At 41.1% G+C, this 20909-nt stretch overlaps 1 protein-coding gene across 1 annotated transcript in view; it reads right to left on the minus strand.

Moving 5' to 3' along the window:
• The window catches only part of LOC126335157 (juvenile hormone acid O-methyltransferase-like), a 149097-nt gene that overhangs the window by 84177 nt on the left and 44011 nt on the right, over window positions 1-20909 (minus strand). The window contains exon 2 of the mRNA XM_049998130.1: window positions 13529-13757. Within this exon, the coding sequence (XP_049854087.1) occupies window positions 13529-13708 (180 nt within the window). The 5' untranslated portion in view covers window positions 13709-13757. The remainder of the gene's footprint in view (window positions 1-13528; window positions 13758-20909) is intronic.

Consider the following 20909-nt stretch of genomic DNA (forward strand, 5'->3'; position numbering starts at 1 on the left):
CAGGGTGACAAAGTGAGTACTCCCTACCGCCAGAACACGATAATCGTCAATATCATGAGTGTCAGGTACAATTCTCACCAACAGTAAATAATACTCGTGACGAAACTTCCACGTCACGTAGTCATGCCAATCAACTAACACTCGTTGAACTAATGCGGGACGAGCGAGTGCTAAAACACAGAGTTTTTCAGCCTTTTATACCTGAAAAACTAAATATACATCCCATGGTATTTCTAAAATCATTCACAGGTGCTTTTCCAGAATCATGGAAGGACAGGCAGCGGATGCAGTTCATCTTAGGCTATGTACACGGTGAAGGATAAATTTGGGGTACAGAAATAATAGACAAATGTCACACCTATGCAGATTTTGAAAAGCATTTTTTGAATAAATTCTGGAGTTCAGGTATACAACAAAGACTCCGAAAGGAGGTTTATAACGCCGAAACCTTCAACACCAAAGGAGGAGGTTTGAGATGTTATTTTGAAAAATATCTACGTAAAATTCAGTATTGGGACACGCCTATCTCAACCAATGATGTAATCATGATCTTAAAGTCAAAACTACCTGTGTCAATAAGAGAAAAACTAATGTGAGTGAAGAAGACCCAGAAGCCTTTTTTCTGTCCTTGACAATTTGAATATGATCTACGAGGATGTGCGGGCGAGCGCGCGGAATAACTATAATAATGGACCGCCCGCTCCGCAGCAGCACAAAACAAACTGCGTCAATGGAATGTCGTACCAACATAACACGGGACAACCAAACGCTCAGCCTTACGGCAATCATAACAGTTTCAAAGTAATGGAAAACAATATAACAAATATCCACACCAGAATAGATACAATCCGATTTATCAAAATACACAGCAACAATACGGTAATTCACCGATAAATCACAACGGTAATTACCAGTACCAGAACAACAACAAAACGAATAATGGAAATCGTCACAAGGGAAAGAAATGAAACAATTATAACAGACCACAACAGTACAGTCAGTCGAGTCACTTCACTCCCTCTCACCAAATGAATTTTTGACAGCCGAAATATGTGAAATTTTCTCACCAACCCAACCAACAGTTCAGGGACAATAGTCAGGACAATTCGTCTCATGCTTTTCCTGATACCGCCGGTCATAACAGCCAAGGAAATCCGACCATTTTCTACACACCAAGCACCAAACGCGATTTCAAATAACACGCAATCAAGAGATGCACAAGTCGCATGGGATACGAACGCAAAATACTAGTCAAGTAAAAATGACTGACATTTTCAGCTCCACCCCAGTCGGAAAACCATTAGCAGCTTCTTTAGGCCTCCACGGGGAAGCTGCGGAACCAATGGGGGGGGCAGCTTCATTAAAAGACATATCAACGTAATTAGATAAGACAGAGACTTACGGGACGAGCTATTAGACGAAAAGAACACCTACGAAAACAACGGCCTTTGGGAAAACCAAGTACAAGCGTCAACTCTGATTCACATTTATGACATACCAATCATTTCCATCATCGACACAGGCGCAAATATTAATGCTATGTCTATGTGTGTATATAAAAAGGGGTGCTCTGTAACAAAAATTCCTCCACTTCCCGTACAAGGATGTGCTGTATCCGGAGCAATAGGCTCCCTAATACAGAAGGTTAGGTTGCAAGTACAAGCAACAATACAATTTAAATCCAACTGTATACATGCACATTTTTAGTAGTAAACAACCTGTCAGTGCCATGCTTGTTAGGAATGGATTTTCTATGAAGAATTCGTGCCATATTGATTTAGCTGAAGGTAAGTGCACGTTAAGACTAGATGATAGGACACTGGTCATACATCTAATGAGAACCAAAGTCAGGATAACCAACCTGGAACGGAAAGTGAAAATACGTTGACTTTCTGACAGGTAACATTACCACCGTGCGGTTTACGAGTTCAGTGACGTCCACAATGACCCTGACTTATTACCAACTGCCGACGAGTTACGCATAAAAATTGTGAAAACCGACGGACTCGACGACAGACAGAAGTATGAACTACATGACCTATTATCAACATTTGTGAACATTTTTTCCAGAAAACCAGGTGTCATAGCAGACTATGAATTTAACATGAGAGTGAAACCCCATGATACTTTTTGCAAAACAACCTATTCAGTTCCGCAGTCCCGTAAAGAAGCCGTCAAACAAGAAATACGTAAAATGCTTAAGTGGAGAATCATAGAACCGTCCGACTCTCCCTACAGTAGGCCGTTGTTACCTGTTTTCAAACACGATGGAAGCGTCAGACTTTTCTTGGACGCAAGGAATATTAATAAAATCATACCAGTATGCACAAGACCAGAACCACTGGAGGAACAACTACAAAAATTCCATAGTGTGAGGTTCTTATCCTCAATAGACCTCCGAAGTAGCTATTGTCAGGTGAAACTATCATCATCATCGAGGAAGCACACAGCCTTCATCTTTGCCGGCAGATCATTTTCGTGTAGTACCTTTCGGTCTCAACATTAGCTCTGGTGTTTTTATTGCAGCACTTGATCATGTGCTAGGACCAGAGTTACTTGACCAAGTCACAGTCTATGTTGATGATTTAGTGATAGCAACGACTTCCTGGGAAGAACATTTAACTCTCCTACAAAAGATCTTTCAAAGATTCTCTGATTTTGGTGTTACCGCAAATTTACAAAAATCCAAATTTGCCAAGAAAGAAGTCAAGTTTTTAGGATATATAATTTCTTCGGAAGGAATCTCACCAAATCCCAGCAAGTTAACGGCAACAGAAAATTTCCCTGTGCCTTCCACTAAAAGGCTTCATTCTTCCGTCGCTTCATTCCGAATCAATCATTGAACAATCCCGCAATGTTGAATTTGCTCAAGAAAAACGTCCACTAGATGTGGACTTCTGAATGCCAAAAAGCCTTTGACAAGATCAAAGAAGCTCTTCTAAAGAGAAACATTTTAAGTCATTCAAACATGAGTTTAGATTTCTGCATTTCTTGCGATGCATCGTTTCAAGGATTAGGTGCATGTTTATTTCAAATAGACAAAACTGATGGGCTGGAGGAAGTCAAAATAATCAGTTTTGCCAGTCGGGTCTTAACCGAATGTGAGAGATTATATTCGGTAACCGAATTAGAGGGATTAGCCGTTGTGTGGGGTTTTCGCCGCTTTAATTACTATATTTATGGTCACAAAATCGGAGTATACTCAGATCATCAAGCACTGAGCTTCTTACTCTTGCAAACTGTATCATCCTCGGCTTACTCGATGGTGTTTATTTCTACAAGAGTATGATTTAGAAATTATTTACGTAAAGGACAAGAATAACATTACTGCTGATGCATTGTCACGTATGCCGGAAGGATTGCCGGAGCCTACTGAATTAATAGAACAGATTTCTAATCACAAAATTCTTCTTATGAAAGATCCTCTACATCGGAGTTAGTTTTGGCGTCTTTGCCGCCAAATGAATACTCTCCAAGACACATTGGCTAGAAATTAAACAACTTCTTCAAAACAACACTGATCACTCGTCAAAATTTTATAAAGTACACAATGGAGTTTTGTTTCACCGAACTTCTCTGTTGACAGGAAGGTGCTGTGTCTGTATTCCTAATGATTATGTTGAACATCTCATTTGGTACACTCACCTCTCCTGGGGTCACTATGGCCCAGAAAAATGCAAAAGCAAGATTTCAGCATACTGCTATGTACCTAATCTTCACAAGGTGCACCAATTATTAAGAAATTGTTCCATTTGCCAAAAGGCGAAACCTTTCAACTTGTGAAAAGCCTTACCTTTAAACCCGATACGTACAGAAAGATCAAACCAAATCGTAAGTTTGGATTATGCAGGACCACTTCCTCAGGGAAGAGGAGATGTGAAGTATCTGGCCGTATTGTTAGATCTTTTTACCAAACACGTGAGACTCTATGCAATGAAGTCATCTAATATACTTCCACTAATTAGACGTATTGAGAAAGATATTTTCCTCGCTTTGACAAGCCTGAAGCCATGTTATCTGATAATGCATCAACTTTCGTGGGGAAACGGTGGAGAAATTTCCTTGCAACCAACAACATCAGACAAATTTAGATATCCCGGTACTGACCGCAAAGTAATCCCACAGAAAGAGTATTCAAAGAGTTCAATCGTTTCATACGAACGTATATTCCAAAACAGCAGACACAGTGGATTGATTTCGTCACACCCATTGAAGAGATTGTTAATAGTTTAGCTCACACATCAAGTGGTTTCACACCATCAGAACTAGTCTCTAAACGACTAGAAAGAAATGAATGGATAGACCCCATCCCAAAATTACAACACCTTGAAGTAACATTAGACGACAAGTTAAGACAAGCTCTCATATCTTTAACCACTCATGCCAACCTAAGAAAAGGCGCATGACAAACACATTAGCAAAGTCTTATCGTATCGTATAAATGATCGAGTGCTATTAAAGACCCACTTCAAACCATCTTTCGAGTTCCCGGGTTCGATTCCCGGCGGGGTCAGGGATTTTCTCTGCCTCGTGCTGACTGGGTGTTGTGTGATGTCCTTTGGTTAGTTAGGTTTAAGTAGTTCTAAGTTCTATGGGACTGATGACCATAGATGTTAAGTCCCATAGTGCTCAGAGCCATTTTTTCAAACCATCTTTCATTCATCATAAGAATCGCAAGTGGCAGCACTTGTATGAAGGACCAAATATTATATTAAGAAAGCCGCACATTGGATGCTATCTATTAGCTGACCCTGTATCTGGACGAATAAAAGGATCGTTTCATCACGCAGACTTGAAGAAATACCGAGTCAACCACTGAAAATATCTGATAAGTTGAGCTGCTAAAATAAAATATACACACACTATCAGTTGTCATACTATGTGTGAAGTAGCAACGTATGTAAGAGTAATGCACAGAACAAACACCCTGTCGACCTGCCACAACACAATAAGTAACTTGTGTGAGCACCTGAAGTAAAACATTTACTCTAGGACAGCAAGATTTGCCTTAGATGTAAGTGAGTTTTAAGTTAATTGACCCATGAGCGGCCACAGACGAAAGAGCTACAAATAAATATCATAGTAGGGACGTGCTAAGTGCCACCTGCTACCACTAGACTTAAGTATAGCAGAGCTCTCTCCTCTTGAATAAAATAAATTAAAATGATCATTCAGACCAGAATGATTGCCCGTAGGCAACAAAAATTCTTAAGGTCGATTACTCTAATGAGACAAATGTTATGTTATCCATAAGGAGTGCGTGACAATAAAATTTATGAGACCACCTATGAAACGCAGCAGGCAAAAGCAGCAGCTTAGTGTTGTGCTTGGCAGGAGAGCCAACCGTATGGTTAAAGGAGGCCGATATGTACGCGTTTTTGCTCACGCAGGCTGGCGTGAGGTCTGGAACATGACAAGGGAATTAGAAGTAAGAAAAACGGACGTAGCTGGTGGAATACTTAACTTTAATCCATTCTTGGAGAACGTCGCTCTTTATAGTACATGATTCACAATATCAATAGTACGGATACTGGCGCCTTGCTAGGTCGTAGCAAATAATGTAGCTGAAGGCTATGCTAACTATCGTCTCGGCAAATGAGAGCGTAGAAGTCAGTGAACCATCGCTAGCTAAGTCGGCGGTACAACTGAGGCGAGTGCTAGGAAGTCTCTCTAGACCTGCCGTGTGGCGGCGCTCGGTCTGCAATCACTGATAGTGGCGACACGCGGGTCCCACGTATACTACCGGACCGCGTCCGATTTAAAGGTTACCACCTAGCAATTGTGGTGTCTGGCGGTGACACCACACTTAGCATATAAGAATCAAGTAAGTCAATATCGATCCAGGTAGCAGGAAAGAAGTGCGCAACTCAATTATTTTATTATAATACGGAGAAAACCGTATACGCTCATAACAATTTTACGGCACATTGCAGCTGAAATACTTACAAAGATCATTTACAAATAAACTAATTTAGTATTAGAAATATCTATTTCAGGTCCTCAAGATACAACGATTTTTTTTAGAAAACCAATTTTACGATACATGGAACAGAAGATAGTTAACAGATACAGTTCACTGCTAATGCATGGTTTAAGTAATTCTAGATATGCATAGAAAATTGTTTAGAGAGCTGGATCAGACGACACTGAAACTACTGTATCGATTTAATTATGCTATTTGTCATGAAAAACTAAGGTGATAATAATTTATGTTAAGCTCATCATATTATACGTCATTAACACTGTGTCTTCAAATCTCTTCACTCCATAAAAGTCGTTTGTGTTTTCCTCTAACCAGTATCCTTACCATCCTACCTTATCCAGTACAGAAGTGAATTTTATGAACTGGCTGCATGATTGATACATGCAGACTATACGAATGGATAGTCATGACACATTGGTTGTCGACGGGCTATGCTTATTTTCTGCAAATTGCGAGTTCAATTAACATTTGTTATGTGCAATTGCACGACAGAGAACACAAAGCTTCCCAATTTCCCTAATGGTAGTTTGAACACGAACTGTTCATCACGTGACATTGACTATGTCTTCAAACTAACGACGTAATAGAGAGAAAATAAAGGAGTTGAACTTGAGAAAAGAGTAACTATTGTAAAAAGAAAAGAATAACAAGATTTCGAAAAAAGTGTAAACCTAAAATGTCTTGAAAGCACAAACTACGAACAAGAGACACGCTTTTCGTCAGGCCTTGTAGTCACAGAGACTAAATATTTCTTTGTAAAGAATTTTTACACATGATATGTATACTAAATGTTACCTGTACTTTGTAGTAATAATGCAGTCACTAATAAATGGAGACGTATATTCTGCTGCGTGTGAACCGACTATAGACAAGTAATTAATGGACACGTATAAAAGTGGTGCGTGTGAACCTTAACATGACGACCAAATAAATGTGAACACGAATTAATAATAACGTGTGAACTGAAAAGGTGATAACTCCAAGGACACGTGTGAAATACCGCGTGTGAAGTAATGTTATAAGTACTTGTACCGCGAAACCACGATGTAGAAAGCCGAAGAGTGAAAGTGAATAAGTGTTGTACTTACCACGAACGGTACTGTACGCCCTTCCACGGACACATTTTTCGAAACAGCTGCGGGAGTCGCCTCATCTGGCTGCTTCCGTAATCCAGAGTCGATGAAAAACTGTGTAAAACCTCACACCACGGCTAGTAGACACCAAACGCTCTGCTTCTCGCAAAATACTGCTGCTAGCGTTGTGGAACTGTCAAGTTATTATCACGTGATTGTGACCAACGGACGTAACACTGTGTACGCTGAGCACTCAACAATCAATTTTTCTTTGCACAACAAACGCGTATGCCAAATGTGTTTGAAATGCATTCAAAATAAAATATGATAAAGCAATGAATTAAGCACTCATGTACCTTGTGATATTATAAAGACACTGATGGGAAGAGTATTAAGCTCGATTTTGACAATTGCTACCGAATTTACTGACCAGGCCGAGTAATGACGAAAACGTGTCGAACCAAATAAAACCAGAAAAAAAGATAAATATGAGAACTAAGCATTCCTAAGAGAATAAGACCTTATGTACATAAACAATTGTTATCCTTACCCAATCCAATTTTCTTTTAGACTAAGTTATTAGTAAGTAACCACATTCTAATACAGATTTTTTTCTGTATTTTTCTTGTTTTTTTTTTTGGGGGGGGGGGGGGGGGGTCATCAGTCTACTGACTATGCTAACCTCTTCATCTCAGAGTAGCACTTGCAACCTACGTCCTTAATTATTTGCTTGACGTATTCCAATCTCTGTCTTCCTCTACAGTTTTTGCCCTCTACAGCTCCCTCTAGTACCATGGAAGTCATTCCCTCATGTCTTAGCAGATGTCCTATCATCCTGCCCCTTCTCCTTATCAGTGTTTTCCACATATTCCTTTCCTCTCCGATTCTGCGTAGAACCTCCTCATTCCTTACCTTATCAGTCCACCTAATTTTCAACATTCGTCTATAGCACCACATCTCAAATGCTTCGATTCTCTTCTTTTCCGGTTTTCCCACAGTCCATGTTTCACTACCATACAATGCTGTGCTCCAGACGTACATCCTCAGAAATTTCTTCCTCAAATTAAGGCCAGTATTTGATATTAGTAGACTTCTCTTGGCCAGAAATGCCTTTTTTGCCATAGCGAGTCTGCTTTTGATGTCCTCCTTGCTCCGTCCGTTATTGGTTATTTTACTGCCCAGGTAGCAGAATTCCTTAACTTCATTGACTTCGTGACCATCGATCCCGATGTTAAGTTTCTCTCTGTTCTCATTTCTACTACTTCTCATTACCTTCGTCTTTCTCCGATTTACTCTCAAACCATACTGTGTACTCATTAGACTGTTCATTCCGTTCAACAGATCATTTAATTCTTCTTCACTTTCACTCAGGATACCAATGTCATCAGCGAATCGTATCATTGATATCTTTTCACCTTGTATTTTAATTCCACTCCTGAACCTTTCTTTTATTTCCATCATTGCTTCCTCGATGTACAGATTGAAGAGTAGGGGCGAAAGGCTACAGCCTTGTCTTACACCCTTCTTAATACGAGCACTTCGTTCTTGTACGAAAACATAAATGGAAGCACGGACATGTGTCAAGTAAAATAGAGACCGCCACCATACGGCTCAACATGTTGCAGAACCAATCTTCCAGTTCCTGACCCACGAAGTATTTCCAACGCAACATCACACCCCGACAACTACTCCAACTTCCATAATGAAAGTGATGCCCTACTTTTCCTCCACTGTGAAAGTGTAATCAATTTCCCCACTCAAGTGCAGTGCTATCATTTATACCCGAAGTTCTACCACTCCCCGTGCAACTCATACCTACCCAAGTGTAGTGAAACTTTTTTTTTGCAGGTCATGAAAGCCACAAATAAGTAAAGTGCTACGTATTTACTGCAAGAAATCTTCGACGAAACAACGACAAAAATATTCCTATAATATGTCATAGTAAAACAAGAATGTCAATTTTTTTGGAACATATTTTTTCCACGAGTGCACACAGCACCCAGACTTCCTGCGAAGTCAAGTAATTTATTTCTTTGTTATTTTTTAATATTTATTATGCCATGTCTAATGTATCTATGTATGTGTGTCTTTATCTTAATTTCATTATCATGTAGTTACCCTATGGACAAATTACTATCAATTTCAGTGGTACGAATATACTTACCTGATACTCTGTATGTTAACCACTTTGCCTGATGTAGTGTGTAAAATCTATTGTAAAGAATTTTTGCAAGTAATACTAACTTGTTTCACGAAAGCAATAATATCACGACTACGCGTGAGTCCCGATGATCCTGACGGAGTCATCGCTCCTGACGCGGGAAGCAATGTGATATTATTGGATTTCAGACATTTTGCATATGAGAAAAGGACAGCCATCGAGCTGTAGTTTGTAATGATACTAAGCATGACAACGCGAGGGTAAAGAAACGAAATCTGTTTATAACGTGCGTCTATACCAAGACGCGCAGCCAGCGTTTAAAAGGTTTACCAGCAGCAATGAAGCTTCAAAGTCAGTGAAATCCAAAGTAGGACCATTTGTGTCAAATGTTTTGGCATTCGCACACTCATCCATCAAAACCTATACTTCTTTCCCGTTATCGTAGAAACATGAAATTTGGCAAGAAGTAAGATTTCACAGTACAAGAAAGGAAACAATCAGTAAATTGTTAATTTGTTATTATATCACAAAAAAATGTCTTTTTGTCGCTTGCTACCCGACTCCAGACTTAAAACATTATCGAAGGTACTGGAATCCCTGGGACCAATATTTTGCCAGTATCAATGTTGGTAACAGGGAAAAATCGCAGAGATTCTCGATTTCCAAGATGGATGAACTATCTGTATACAAAATCAAGTTTGTATGGAACCCTCACAGATTCAGTCCTAAACGCACAGGCCAATGTTTCGCGATACAGGATGTTAAAAAAATCGTACTATGCATTGCGAGGTTGCAGTATGGACTAAAACAAGAAAACAGACCAATATACATGGGCTCTAAAAGGAATGCCTTGAGTGCAATGAGGCTGGTGTGAAACAAATCTCTAATACGGAACAAGTGGTCACAGCTCTTAATGGATGCATTTTAGAGCCCATGTTTACTGGATATTATTGTCTTGGTTTGGACCACACTATTACCACTCAAACTATGGGATAATTTTTTAACAGCTTTCATGAAGAATCCTTGCTTAACCGGGAGCACCATGTTTTTTTTTCTTGCTTTGGAAAAGGATACATTGATCTGTTACTTAATACACAATGGAAAATTCGAGATGGAAAGTAACAGTATTATGAAAAGGACAGTTGCTACTCACTATATAGCGGAGGTTCCGAGTCGAAGATATGCACAACCTGTGATATTATTGGATTTCAGACATTTTGCATATGAGAAAAGGACAGCCATCCAGCTGTAGTTTGTAATGATACTAAGCATGACAACGCGAGGGTAAAGAAACGAAATCTGTTTATAACGTGCGTCTATACCAAGACGCGCGACCAGCGTTTAAAAAGTACTTTTAAACACTATGACTCGCTGGACACAGATATTTAAAATCATTGCCGCAGCGCTTGATACCAAGAAGCTGCGTAACAGAAGAAAGAACAGTTTATCATTTGTTAGGAAAAATTCTAGAGTCTTTATAGTTAGTTCTATTTCTGGTCTCCGATATGTTAACATGTACTTCATTATCTTTGATGTTTGGTCGCCGACTTTTTAAGACGAGTTGTGTAGCACTGCTACAAGTTATATTTCATTTAGTGTGAAAAACCACGTTATCACCAAGAAAAAAAAAACGCTTTTGTAAACCTTGTGACGATAAAAAATACTTACGCGCACGCCAGGGCATTTAATTTTTACAATATATCACACATACAAAAGCAGCGATTGTTGGGCTGCTCCGTGTATGAGAAAAACACAAAAATGTAAGTTTTGTATTCATTGTAAATTTGTTAATGTTTATAGATTAACGCCGTTGTTCTTTGAGAATATATTGATGCTTCACTGTACAGAAAATCTATGCTTATTCTTTTCTTTAAATTAACCACGAATAATGTTTATGTTTAAATGAACTTTGTTACAGGTTCGCTCTTTATCGCGGTGTCTCGATTGTATTTGGGGGACCATTAATGTGTTCAATTTCGTATCTGACAAGTTTTTTTACAAAATTTCAGTGCTTTGCATTCCTTTCCAATTTTTTTTATTATTCAAATAGGTCCCTTAGGCAATTTCATTGAAGAGTCTGATTGCGTGAATGCAATCCGGGTTAAGAGGTCATTTGAGAAACTATTTTCGCGCAATCAATCTGTACGTCTCCTGAATCGAGAACCGACGCATCGGCGATCATTCATTAATTTTTCTCTTTTTGTAAGTCGCACCAAAAAACGGCTAAGGAGAACTGCCGTGAGTACGCAGTCGAGTGTTAAAGGTTGCATTCTTTACCTTGTCAGCAAACATTGCCATAAATTATCATCATCAATGTTATATTTGGTTAAATGTGAAAAGCAAAACCTTTTAATGTTAGAAGCCAAAAGACAGTAGGAAAATGCGTGCGTGTGTGTGTGTGTGTGTGTGTGTGTGTGTGTGTGTGTGTGTTTATTTTCGACGAATGCCTTCTTAGCCGAAAGCTCACTTTCTGACAGTCTTTTTGTTGTGGCTGTCAGGTATACGATGAGTAACAACTGTCCTTTTCATAATATTGTTAATAATTATAGGTATCTGAAGTTTGGTGCACCTGTTGTGTACGAGGTGGTACTGTAAATCAGGATATGATCAAGGAATATGCAAGTAAAATACAAACCCCACAGAATGTCTTAAATCTATTGCTGTACATAGGATGTTACATATCGCTTTCTTTATTAAAATTCATAAATGGGTGTGATAAATGAAAGCCCTTGTTGCTGGTGGTGATGAGTTCTCTGTGAGCGGAATGAGCATTGACATTATCTGATTTACTCAATCTGTGCAGCGACGCGTTAAAGCTACCATTTACTCGTAATCTGGCATATAAAATTGTTTTTGAAGGAGAAGCTAATCAAACAACTGTAATAGCGGCAGTGCACCACAGTCTACGGGTAAGCAATTATACCGCGATTTCGATATGTCTGTAGGTAGTATTGTCACACTACTGCATTAGTATTGTCACAGTACTGCATTGTCATAAGGATCATCCACATCACATGTCGCTGCATCAAGAACTTCATGGCGCCGTTTTCCATAACCGGGTAGTGTTTTGTAAATGGCCATGTCAACAAATGCAATCGACACCCACGTTATTTACCCAGATACTATTTTCTAGTCAGTCTACATTCATAAGGCATGGTTGCGTTACCGGGATAATATGCATTACTAGAGTGAAGACAGTCTCCACTGGTTACAGCAAGTTGACCATCAGCGTCCTTGGTTGGTTAACATATGGTGTGACGTCATAGGAAACAAACTCAGTCCGTATCTTATCGACGGCACGTAGAAGGGGCACAAACAGGAACTATGGGTACAACTGTAAGACGGTGCCCCGGAAGTTCGACAACGTATGTGTTATCAGCATGACGGTTGCCAAGTGCATTACGCAATTGAAGCACCGGAGCTATTAAACCGTGTATGGATCAGGAGATGTGGCCCTATTAATTGGTCTGATATGTCGCCGGATTTGATGTCCTCGGATTTCTCCGTGTGGGATATTTAAAAGATAAAGTGCAACAGCAAGTGACAACAGTCCGTGTAGACATGGTCGACAGCATCAGAAACGCCTGTGCTGATATTCCCGCATCTATGCTTCTGTCCTGTTTACGGTCAGTTGAAAAGTGGATCACTAAGTGTATTGAAGTTGACGATACTGCGTTTGAACTCTTACTCGAATTGGAAAAGTAGAGTAGTGTTCGCCACGAGCCAAATAGTCGCCTGTTCGATGTGTCGGAGGACAACAGCTTTGCGAATGGGGCTTCCAATTAGAAGTTAGGAAATACTGGCCTGCTCTAACATCGCAGCATGGTGGTGGAGTCCCAAATGCCACTGGATATTCAAGGACCGTTGGGTACCACGTCCTCAATTACGATGGTGCACCCATTCCTTTTTCTCCGAATACAGCGCCACCTGTGGCGAAAGGAAGGAAATGCTTCAGACAAAAGTATATAGATTTTGCCATAAAATCGTAAACTGCAGCAAAAACTTGGGGTTCCTAATGAAGATTTCAAAGTTGCCCTAACCATCCTGCACAGGGTTGGGCGGTTGTTTGAGTGTGGTATCATTGGATGTTCCACTCCGAGACAAACAAATTGGATTTTGAACTTTTTTTTGGTCCGATGTGTAGTTTCGAGATACTTAAGTGTCTTCTGTTAAAATAACCACTCTGTATACCTCCTTTTCTCGGTGGTCATAGATATCCAGGAGCGACAATACTTTACAGAATACAAGAGAGTTGCTTAGTCGTCGATTGGTCTGGTGGAGTAGTAACGTGCCTGAAAGTGAAGAACCCACCTTCCTTGCGACGTCACCGGGCCCGCAGCCAACGTCGAGCACGGGCAGTGGCTGCCTCGGCCACGTAAGGACCGACCACAGCTCGTCAACCTGTTTGGCGGCCAGCACCGTCAGGGGAGCACACCCGAGGTTGTACAAGTCCGGCTTATCCATGCTGATGTACACGTCTTGTTCATCCATGCTGGTTAGAAGTCTATCCCCCTCACGATCAGGAAGAGGACGCTGATGCCTGGAAAAAAGGTATTTTTAGAGAAACCTTCCTGCACATCGGATACAGTTTAATGGGAAGGTGGACGATAAGCTTTTGTCATTAGAGACGGAATAATGGTCAATTTCTGTAAGACGAAAGAAACTGACTGCTGCTTCCCACTCACTTATGCGTTAATGAAATTTATGGTAAATAATTTATCTCATTTACAAGCCAACAGTTCAGTCCATGGAAACAGTTTACAAGTATCTTCAAAAGAAAATTTAGTCACCTACGTCAGTCCAGAAAAGTGTCAATTATTCAGAAACACACATTAACAATAAATTTCCAGCAGCCATAACGACTTCAGCTAGTAATAAAGTTCAATTTAAGAGGATCCTGAGGGATTTATTGGTGGCCGACTCCATCCCTGAATTTTTTACTATGAGGGTTGAATGAAAAGTAATGCCACCACCTTCGTTAATTGGGTTTGGATGGGAATATTTTAATAAATCAAACCCAGAAATAATCCTCAGAATGTGATCTTTAATTACCAATATTCACCTTTCCACATAATCACCAGCGAATTGGATACATTTCTGCCAACGATGAACAAGTTTTATGTAGCCGTCACGATAGAAGTCGACACTCATTTTCTGCAACAACAGTCTCACAGTTCTCTCAACGTCTTCATTAGAAGCATAATGATGTCCCCGCATATCGTCTTTCATTATCGGGAACGGATGGAAGTCAGACGGTGCTAAATCTGGACTGTATGGAGGATGCCGTACGGTGGTGAGATTCAGTCTCTGAAGTTTCGCTGTGATGGCACTTAAGTGTGCGGTTTGACATTGTCATGCTGCAGGAAAACATTACCCTTTTCCTTTAGAGCCCTTGTTAGCCGTCATTTCAGAGTTCGCAGCGTTGTGATGTAATGCTCTGAATTTATTGTTGTTCCACGATCAAGGAAATCAACATTGATAACACCGTCTGCGTCCCAGAACACTTTGGCCGTGATTTTTCAAGCTCAGGGCTGCGTCTTTGATTTCTTTTCCTGGGGCGACCCTTTGCGTCGGTATTCCATTGGCTGACGTTTCGTTTCCGGGTTGTAATAGTGTACCCACGTTTCGTCTCCTGTCACAATTGAATGGAGAAAGGCGTCACCTTCATTCTTGTAACGCGAGAGGAGTTCCTGGGAAATTTCAAGTATGTGCGCTTTCATTGCAGGTGTCAGCATCAAGGTGACCCACATGTTCTTGTGAAATATCGATTGTGCTTGTAATTTCTCTCCGAGTGATACGACGATCGTCCTGATCAGTCAACATTTTTCTTGCGAAACTCGGTGTTTGCTGTCACAGGAAGTCCAACACTTTGTTTGTCACACAGGTCAGATGTTCCCACCTCACATCAACACAATCACCATAAACTGCTTTCATTCTCTGGTGAATCTCCTTTGGGGTGACACCTTCTGCTGTCAAGAATTCAGTGACTGCACTTTGCTTAAATTGCATTGACTGACCGTCTGCGCAAGGTTCCATACTTTACACTGTAACAACACAACCGTCCAGTGCCAAGGCTTTCCCGCCAACTGTAGCTGTAGAGAAGAGGTTACGACACAAGCCGCTACCTGCCGCATACCAATGTTGCCAACTGTTGAAGAGTACGAAGGCGGAGGCATTACTTTTCAGTCAACCCTCCTAGAACCATTTGATGTGCTTTCATACATTAGTAATAGCAAATAACACGAGTGTTTCGTAAAATAAGAGTTTTGCACGTCTTCACGCCAGTAATGTGATTAGCGCAAGTGTTGTAAAATGATTTGGTCTTTGGTGATGCACGGTTAGAACAGCCTGAAAATTATAATATGCACCTCAGTGTACTGGACGAGTACGTTTGCATGTTTCTTGGCAAGTTGGTTAGTAATTGCAAACAGGTTACAGTACCAGTTACTGTTTTGCTTTTTCAACACCACGACTGGTCAACGTCTACGAATGTCCACGGCGCTGCATTCATGATCACATGGAAAACGTCCCTGCTGGGTGAAACCGGTTCTAGCATTGCAAAACGAAGTTGCAACTGATGCCATGGTTTGTTTGCCGTTCATATTCACTTGGAAAACGTCCCTGCTGGATGAAACCGGTTCTAGAATTAGAAACAACGTAGAAACTGATGCCGTGGTTTGTTTGCAATTGACTACAACACTTGTGGCTAACGTAAAGAATCATGTTAACATGTAATCCTTAACTGCACACAATTTGACAATCCTGTCTACAGCGCAAGAGAATTTTATTGAGTGCGACAGCGGGCGGAGAAGCCTACGCTTACACTATAGAACATTTTTTAAAATTTTTATTGAAGTTTTCACACGCTACCGCGTGCTCCTGGCACATATAGTGAGTCTAGGCTGTCAGCTCAGCACCCAGTGTATCTTTCGTACCGGCTAAAGTCTGTAGACGGACTCGAGAATCCCTACACAGTTTACTCACCACTGTCACATTATGCATCCTGGGGTGATAACTATCATAACAAATCAAAGGTAAATTACAAACTGAGTGCAACTTTTGAGTGTCGTTAACTCGCGACAGTAAATAGTGCTGCCTGTTCGTTAAACCACTAATAAATTCATTTCTCGAGGGTTGCCAGTCATGAAAAGTTACGAAGTTCTAAACAGCAATTACTATTTAATAACAGCGCAAGCTCCCATAACAGGAGGGAGGAAAGTAAAACTCATTAAATATTTTCGGTGACTGAACTAGGACACTGAAAAATTTACAAGCGCTGAGAGCACACAATATAAGACGGTGGGTCAGCCTGGAATATGTTGCGAACCGACATGGATCCCACACAGTTCGTGGTCCAAAACTGCAAGTTCCTCTGCATTTTCTTTTTAACATCGGAAAAGGGTGGAGCCCGTCCTCGCTCACAAAGACGTGGCGACCATCTCAGAAGATCTACTGTCTCCTCCATATTTGTTAATTACTGACAGAGGACTTCATCGAATGTGGGCCTGTGACGTTACCCGTACATCTACTGTTGGTAAGTCCTCCACCCGTACCTCAGTCGTCAGCCCGACAGACTGTCAATCCTAAGGGTGCGGGTTCGATTCCCGGCTTGGTCGGAGATTTTCTCCGCTCAGGGAGTAGGTGTTGTGTTGTCCTAATCATCATCATTTCATCCCCATCGACACTCAAGTCTCTGAAATGGTGTCAAATCGAAAGACTTGCACCCGGCGAACAGCCTACCCGACGGGAGGCCCTAATCATACGAGATTTATTTATTTTACTGTAGGCAGTATTACCCACCAACACGGTCGCATCTAGGAGATAGATAGTGGACGTAAAACGAGCCAAGGGCAGCAGTTTCAAGGGTAGAGGGGAAAATGTGCCAACGCAAGCGCCAAGGGAAAAAAACTTCTGCGATTGTTTGATCGGGTAGTAAGATCAGTAGCGAATTGCTTGCTATCAGTGACACAGCATGTGAAGATAGGGTGGATGTTAGTTTTGGGTCTCGTGCAATGCCCGGTACTGTTGTCATAGCTTTGGTCGACATACGAAGTGTTCGAGAAGGGGTACCGCTGGGCTGGGCACCTACAACATACTTTTTAAAGAGATATTAATATGTACATATGGTCGTGAAGCTGGAAATACTGAATAGGACAATCATTGTGAAACGTTACGTCTGCTACTACAACAGTTTCTTGGGCTATGTTTAACTTTAAGATTTGAAAGAAATGCGGGATCTGGTGTATGGCTACATTAGAAACGATGAATATTTTATGCAAAATTTTAGAATGTAAATGACCTGACTACATTACAGTATTTTCAGAAGATGGGTACAAATTATCGCCTCAAACCCCCTTGGTACTGCAAAGGTTAATCGACCAGAGTTAACGAAATACGAGACAAAAAATGTACATTGATGAGATTTTACTTCATCAGGAAAGCAAACAAACTGTGGTCTCTGCCTCCTGTTTTCCAACACCGAAATTAACTTTATTGTGTGTTATTTCTCCTTGCCTTTCCACAGCACCCTTAAACACAATAGTATGAGTCCCTTCATAGGGAGCAGCGAAAGCTGTGACTCGAGAGAGAAGTGTAGAAGCTAACCCCCTCCCTCTTACCCCTTTCTCCACCTGTTCTTCACACTTGCCATTTGGTGGCTTCTGTGAAGTTTGGAAAGAAGTGTGAGATGAGGTACTGGCAAAAGTAAAACTGTGGAGACTGATCGTGAATTGTGCTTGGGTAGCTTAGTAGGTAGAGCAATTTCCCACGAAAGGCAAAGGAACTGGGTTCCAGTCCAGGTGAGATGCACGGTTTTCATCAGCCAGGAAGTTTCGTGTAAGTGTCACTCCCCTGCAGAGCGAAAAGCCATCTGGAAACATTCCCCCAAGTCTGTCAGTCTAAGACAACACGTCGTTCAGTTCTTAAAATCAGTGTTTTATTTCAGCCATGAACGAGAAAAACAGTGAATGTCGGCTCCACTTCCTACAGTCAGCAATGGCAGAAATAAAGCATTTCGCTCTGCATCACACTTCTTACATTTAGTTTCAAAACTTGATACGTTAGAGGTAGGGAGCACACGTTCTATACAGGGTGCTACAAAAAGGTACGGCCAAACTTTCAGGAAACATTCCTCACACACAAATAAAGAAAAGATGTTATGTGGACATGTGTCCGGGAACGCTTAATTTCCATGTTAGAGCTCATTTTAGTTTCGTCAGTATGTGATCAGATTGTGAATTTTCACAATCTACATGTGTGGGCTGACGAGAAACCGCACGCAATTGTGCAATCACGTCATCAACACAGATTTTCTGTGAACGTTTGGGCAGGCATGGTGATGTCTTGATTGGGCCCCATGTTCTTCCACCTACGCTCAATGATTTCATACGGGATACTCTACTTGTGCTGCTAGAACATGTGCTTTTACAAGTACGACACAACATGTGGTTAATGCACGATGGAGCTCCTGCACATTTCAGTCGAAGTGTTCGTACGCTTCTCAACAACAGATCCGGTGACCGATAGATTGGTAGAGGCGCACCAATTCCATGGCCTCCACGCTCTCCTGACCTCAACCCTCTTGACTTTCATTTATGGGGGCATTTGAAAGCTCTTGTCTACGCAACCCCGGTACCAAATGTGGAGACTCTTCGTGCTCGTATTGTGGACGGCTGTGACACAATACGCCATGATTAATGTGATTTGAAGAGAAGTAATAAAATGAGCTCTAACATGGAAAGTAAGCGTTTCCGGACACATGACCACATAACATATCTTCTTTCTTTGTGTGTGAGGAATGTCTCCTGAAAGTTTGGCCGTACCTTTTTGTAACACCGTGTGTACGTCTATGATCTACACTCTAGAGCACGGATGTGCAACCGGCGGCCAGCGGACGGAATCCGGCCAGCGTTTGGTTTCAATCTGGCGCGCGGAAGAAGTTCGTGGGAGAGAGAGCGAGGCATTGGAGAATTTTGTTAGGAATTTCTTCAGACAGCTATTGTGAAACCTCATAAGTGAATAAATAATGTTTACTATGCGTAAACAAATGTAAACACTTGATCACGTACAGTGAATGAACCCCCAAAACTATTTGTTCTGAAACATAATTTATTGACGTGGCGTTTCAATAAAGAGATGGCGGTGCGTTATCCCATATACATTAACGACAGGCACGCTGTATCTCTGCCTTTATACGCTAAGAGCCCTGCTGTCGCGTCATGTGACGAGTAGGCCCACGAGATACGTACGTGAAACTGGCCCACAGTGCATCAAAAGTTGCCCATGTCTGGTCTACAGTGTCGACACTACGTGCCGCCATCTTCCTTGGCGTGTGCTCCCAAAGAGCAGGACATTCGACGCTCAGATGGACGCACATGCGCTGGCAGCTCCACTCTAGGACTGTTGATATTTTTATAAACATGGGGCATTCGAAATTCGGTATTTAAAGATATAGCACTATCACACATCTATATATCGAGGGAAAGTATCGATACATCGACTGTGAAATATCGACTCGACGGACTAAAAAATGACGGCAGCTCATTGTAAATACACTGCCGGTTTTAGAGCTGTGTATTTAAGTACTGATTTATTAATAGATATTCTGTGGAGCAAACAGCTAGCAGCCTCCTTATTCCCTTTAGAGCAAGAATAGAAGATGCACGTTCACGCTTGGCGATAACCAGTTTGCTAACAATGGTAATAAAATTACCATTGTATGTAAGTGGCACATTAAATGGTGTCTGATGGGTTCTTCATTCGATTTCGTCACATATCGGACTTGTCCAGAACACTTCACCCCGACTTTTCCATTTTTTTCATTTCTGCAAACTTGCCGATTACGCCAGCATTTACACTCACACGTACCTGCCCACCGCAAAGACCAATCTTGTCATTGAAGAAGAACCATGTAAATATTCATTCTTTTATTTGTATTTATTGTCGTTTCTCTTTTCTGTAAATAGTATATGAAATGAAATGAGTGTATGGCATCGTTGGCTGGGAGGCCCCATGCGGAGAAGTTAGGCCGCCATGTGCTAGTTTTATTTCAGTCGACGCCACACTGGGCCACTTTTGCGCTGGTGATGAGGGTGAAGTGATGATGAGGACAACACAGCACCCACCCCATGAGCGGAGAATATCTCCAACCCTTCCGGGAATTGAACTCGGGCCCACTGACATGGGAGGTGAGCTTGTTACCACCTAGCTAAGCAGGTGGACTGTAAATAGTATAATAACTTTCAAGCAGATTTATTTTCAAAGATGTATATAAGCTGTAGGAAGAGATAACGTTGAAAAGAATGAACCACTTCACCTTCAGTTTTTTTTTTCTCGACGAAGAGCCGTCTTTCGTTATCTGTCAGTCCAATTATAAAGACGTATGAGGATGTGACTTGTGCAAAATGCTGAATAATTACCATATAAAAACGTATCAACACTGTTTTTCATTGACAGTCCAACAATGCCACAACCTTGGAACCCCGCGAAGTTATTTCTTGAAAATTTTCTTTCCAAAATTTCATAAAATATTTTACTCCGGTCTTCGACACGACGCTTCATATTAACTGAGGTACTTGAATGCACTTATCTACTTCCTTTTGTGGCCACCATATTTAATTTTTGTTCTTAGGTCATGGTAAGCCGCGACCAGGAATGTGTAACTATTTCCTTTTCACAAAGTCGAATCGAGTCT

Source organism: Schistocerca gregaria, chromosome 2 (genome assembly GCF_023897955.1).
Source record: "Schistocerca gregaria isolate iqSchGreg1 chromosome 2, iqSchGreg1.2, whole genome shotgun sequence".
Classification (NCBI taxonomy): Eukaryota; Metazoa; Arthropoda; class Insecta; order Orthoptera; family Acrididae; genus Schistocerca; species Schistocerca gregaria.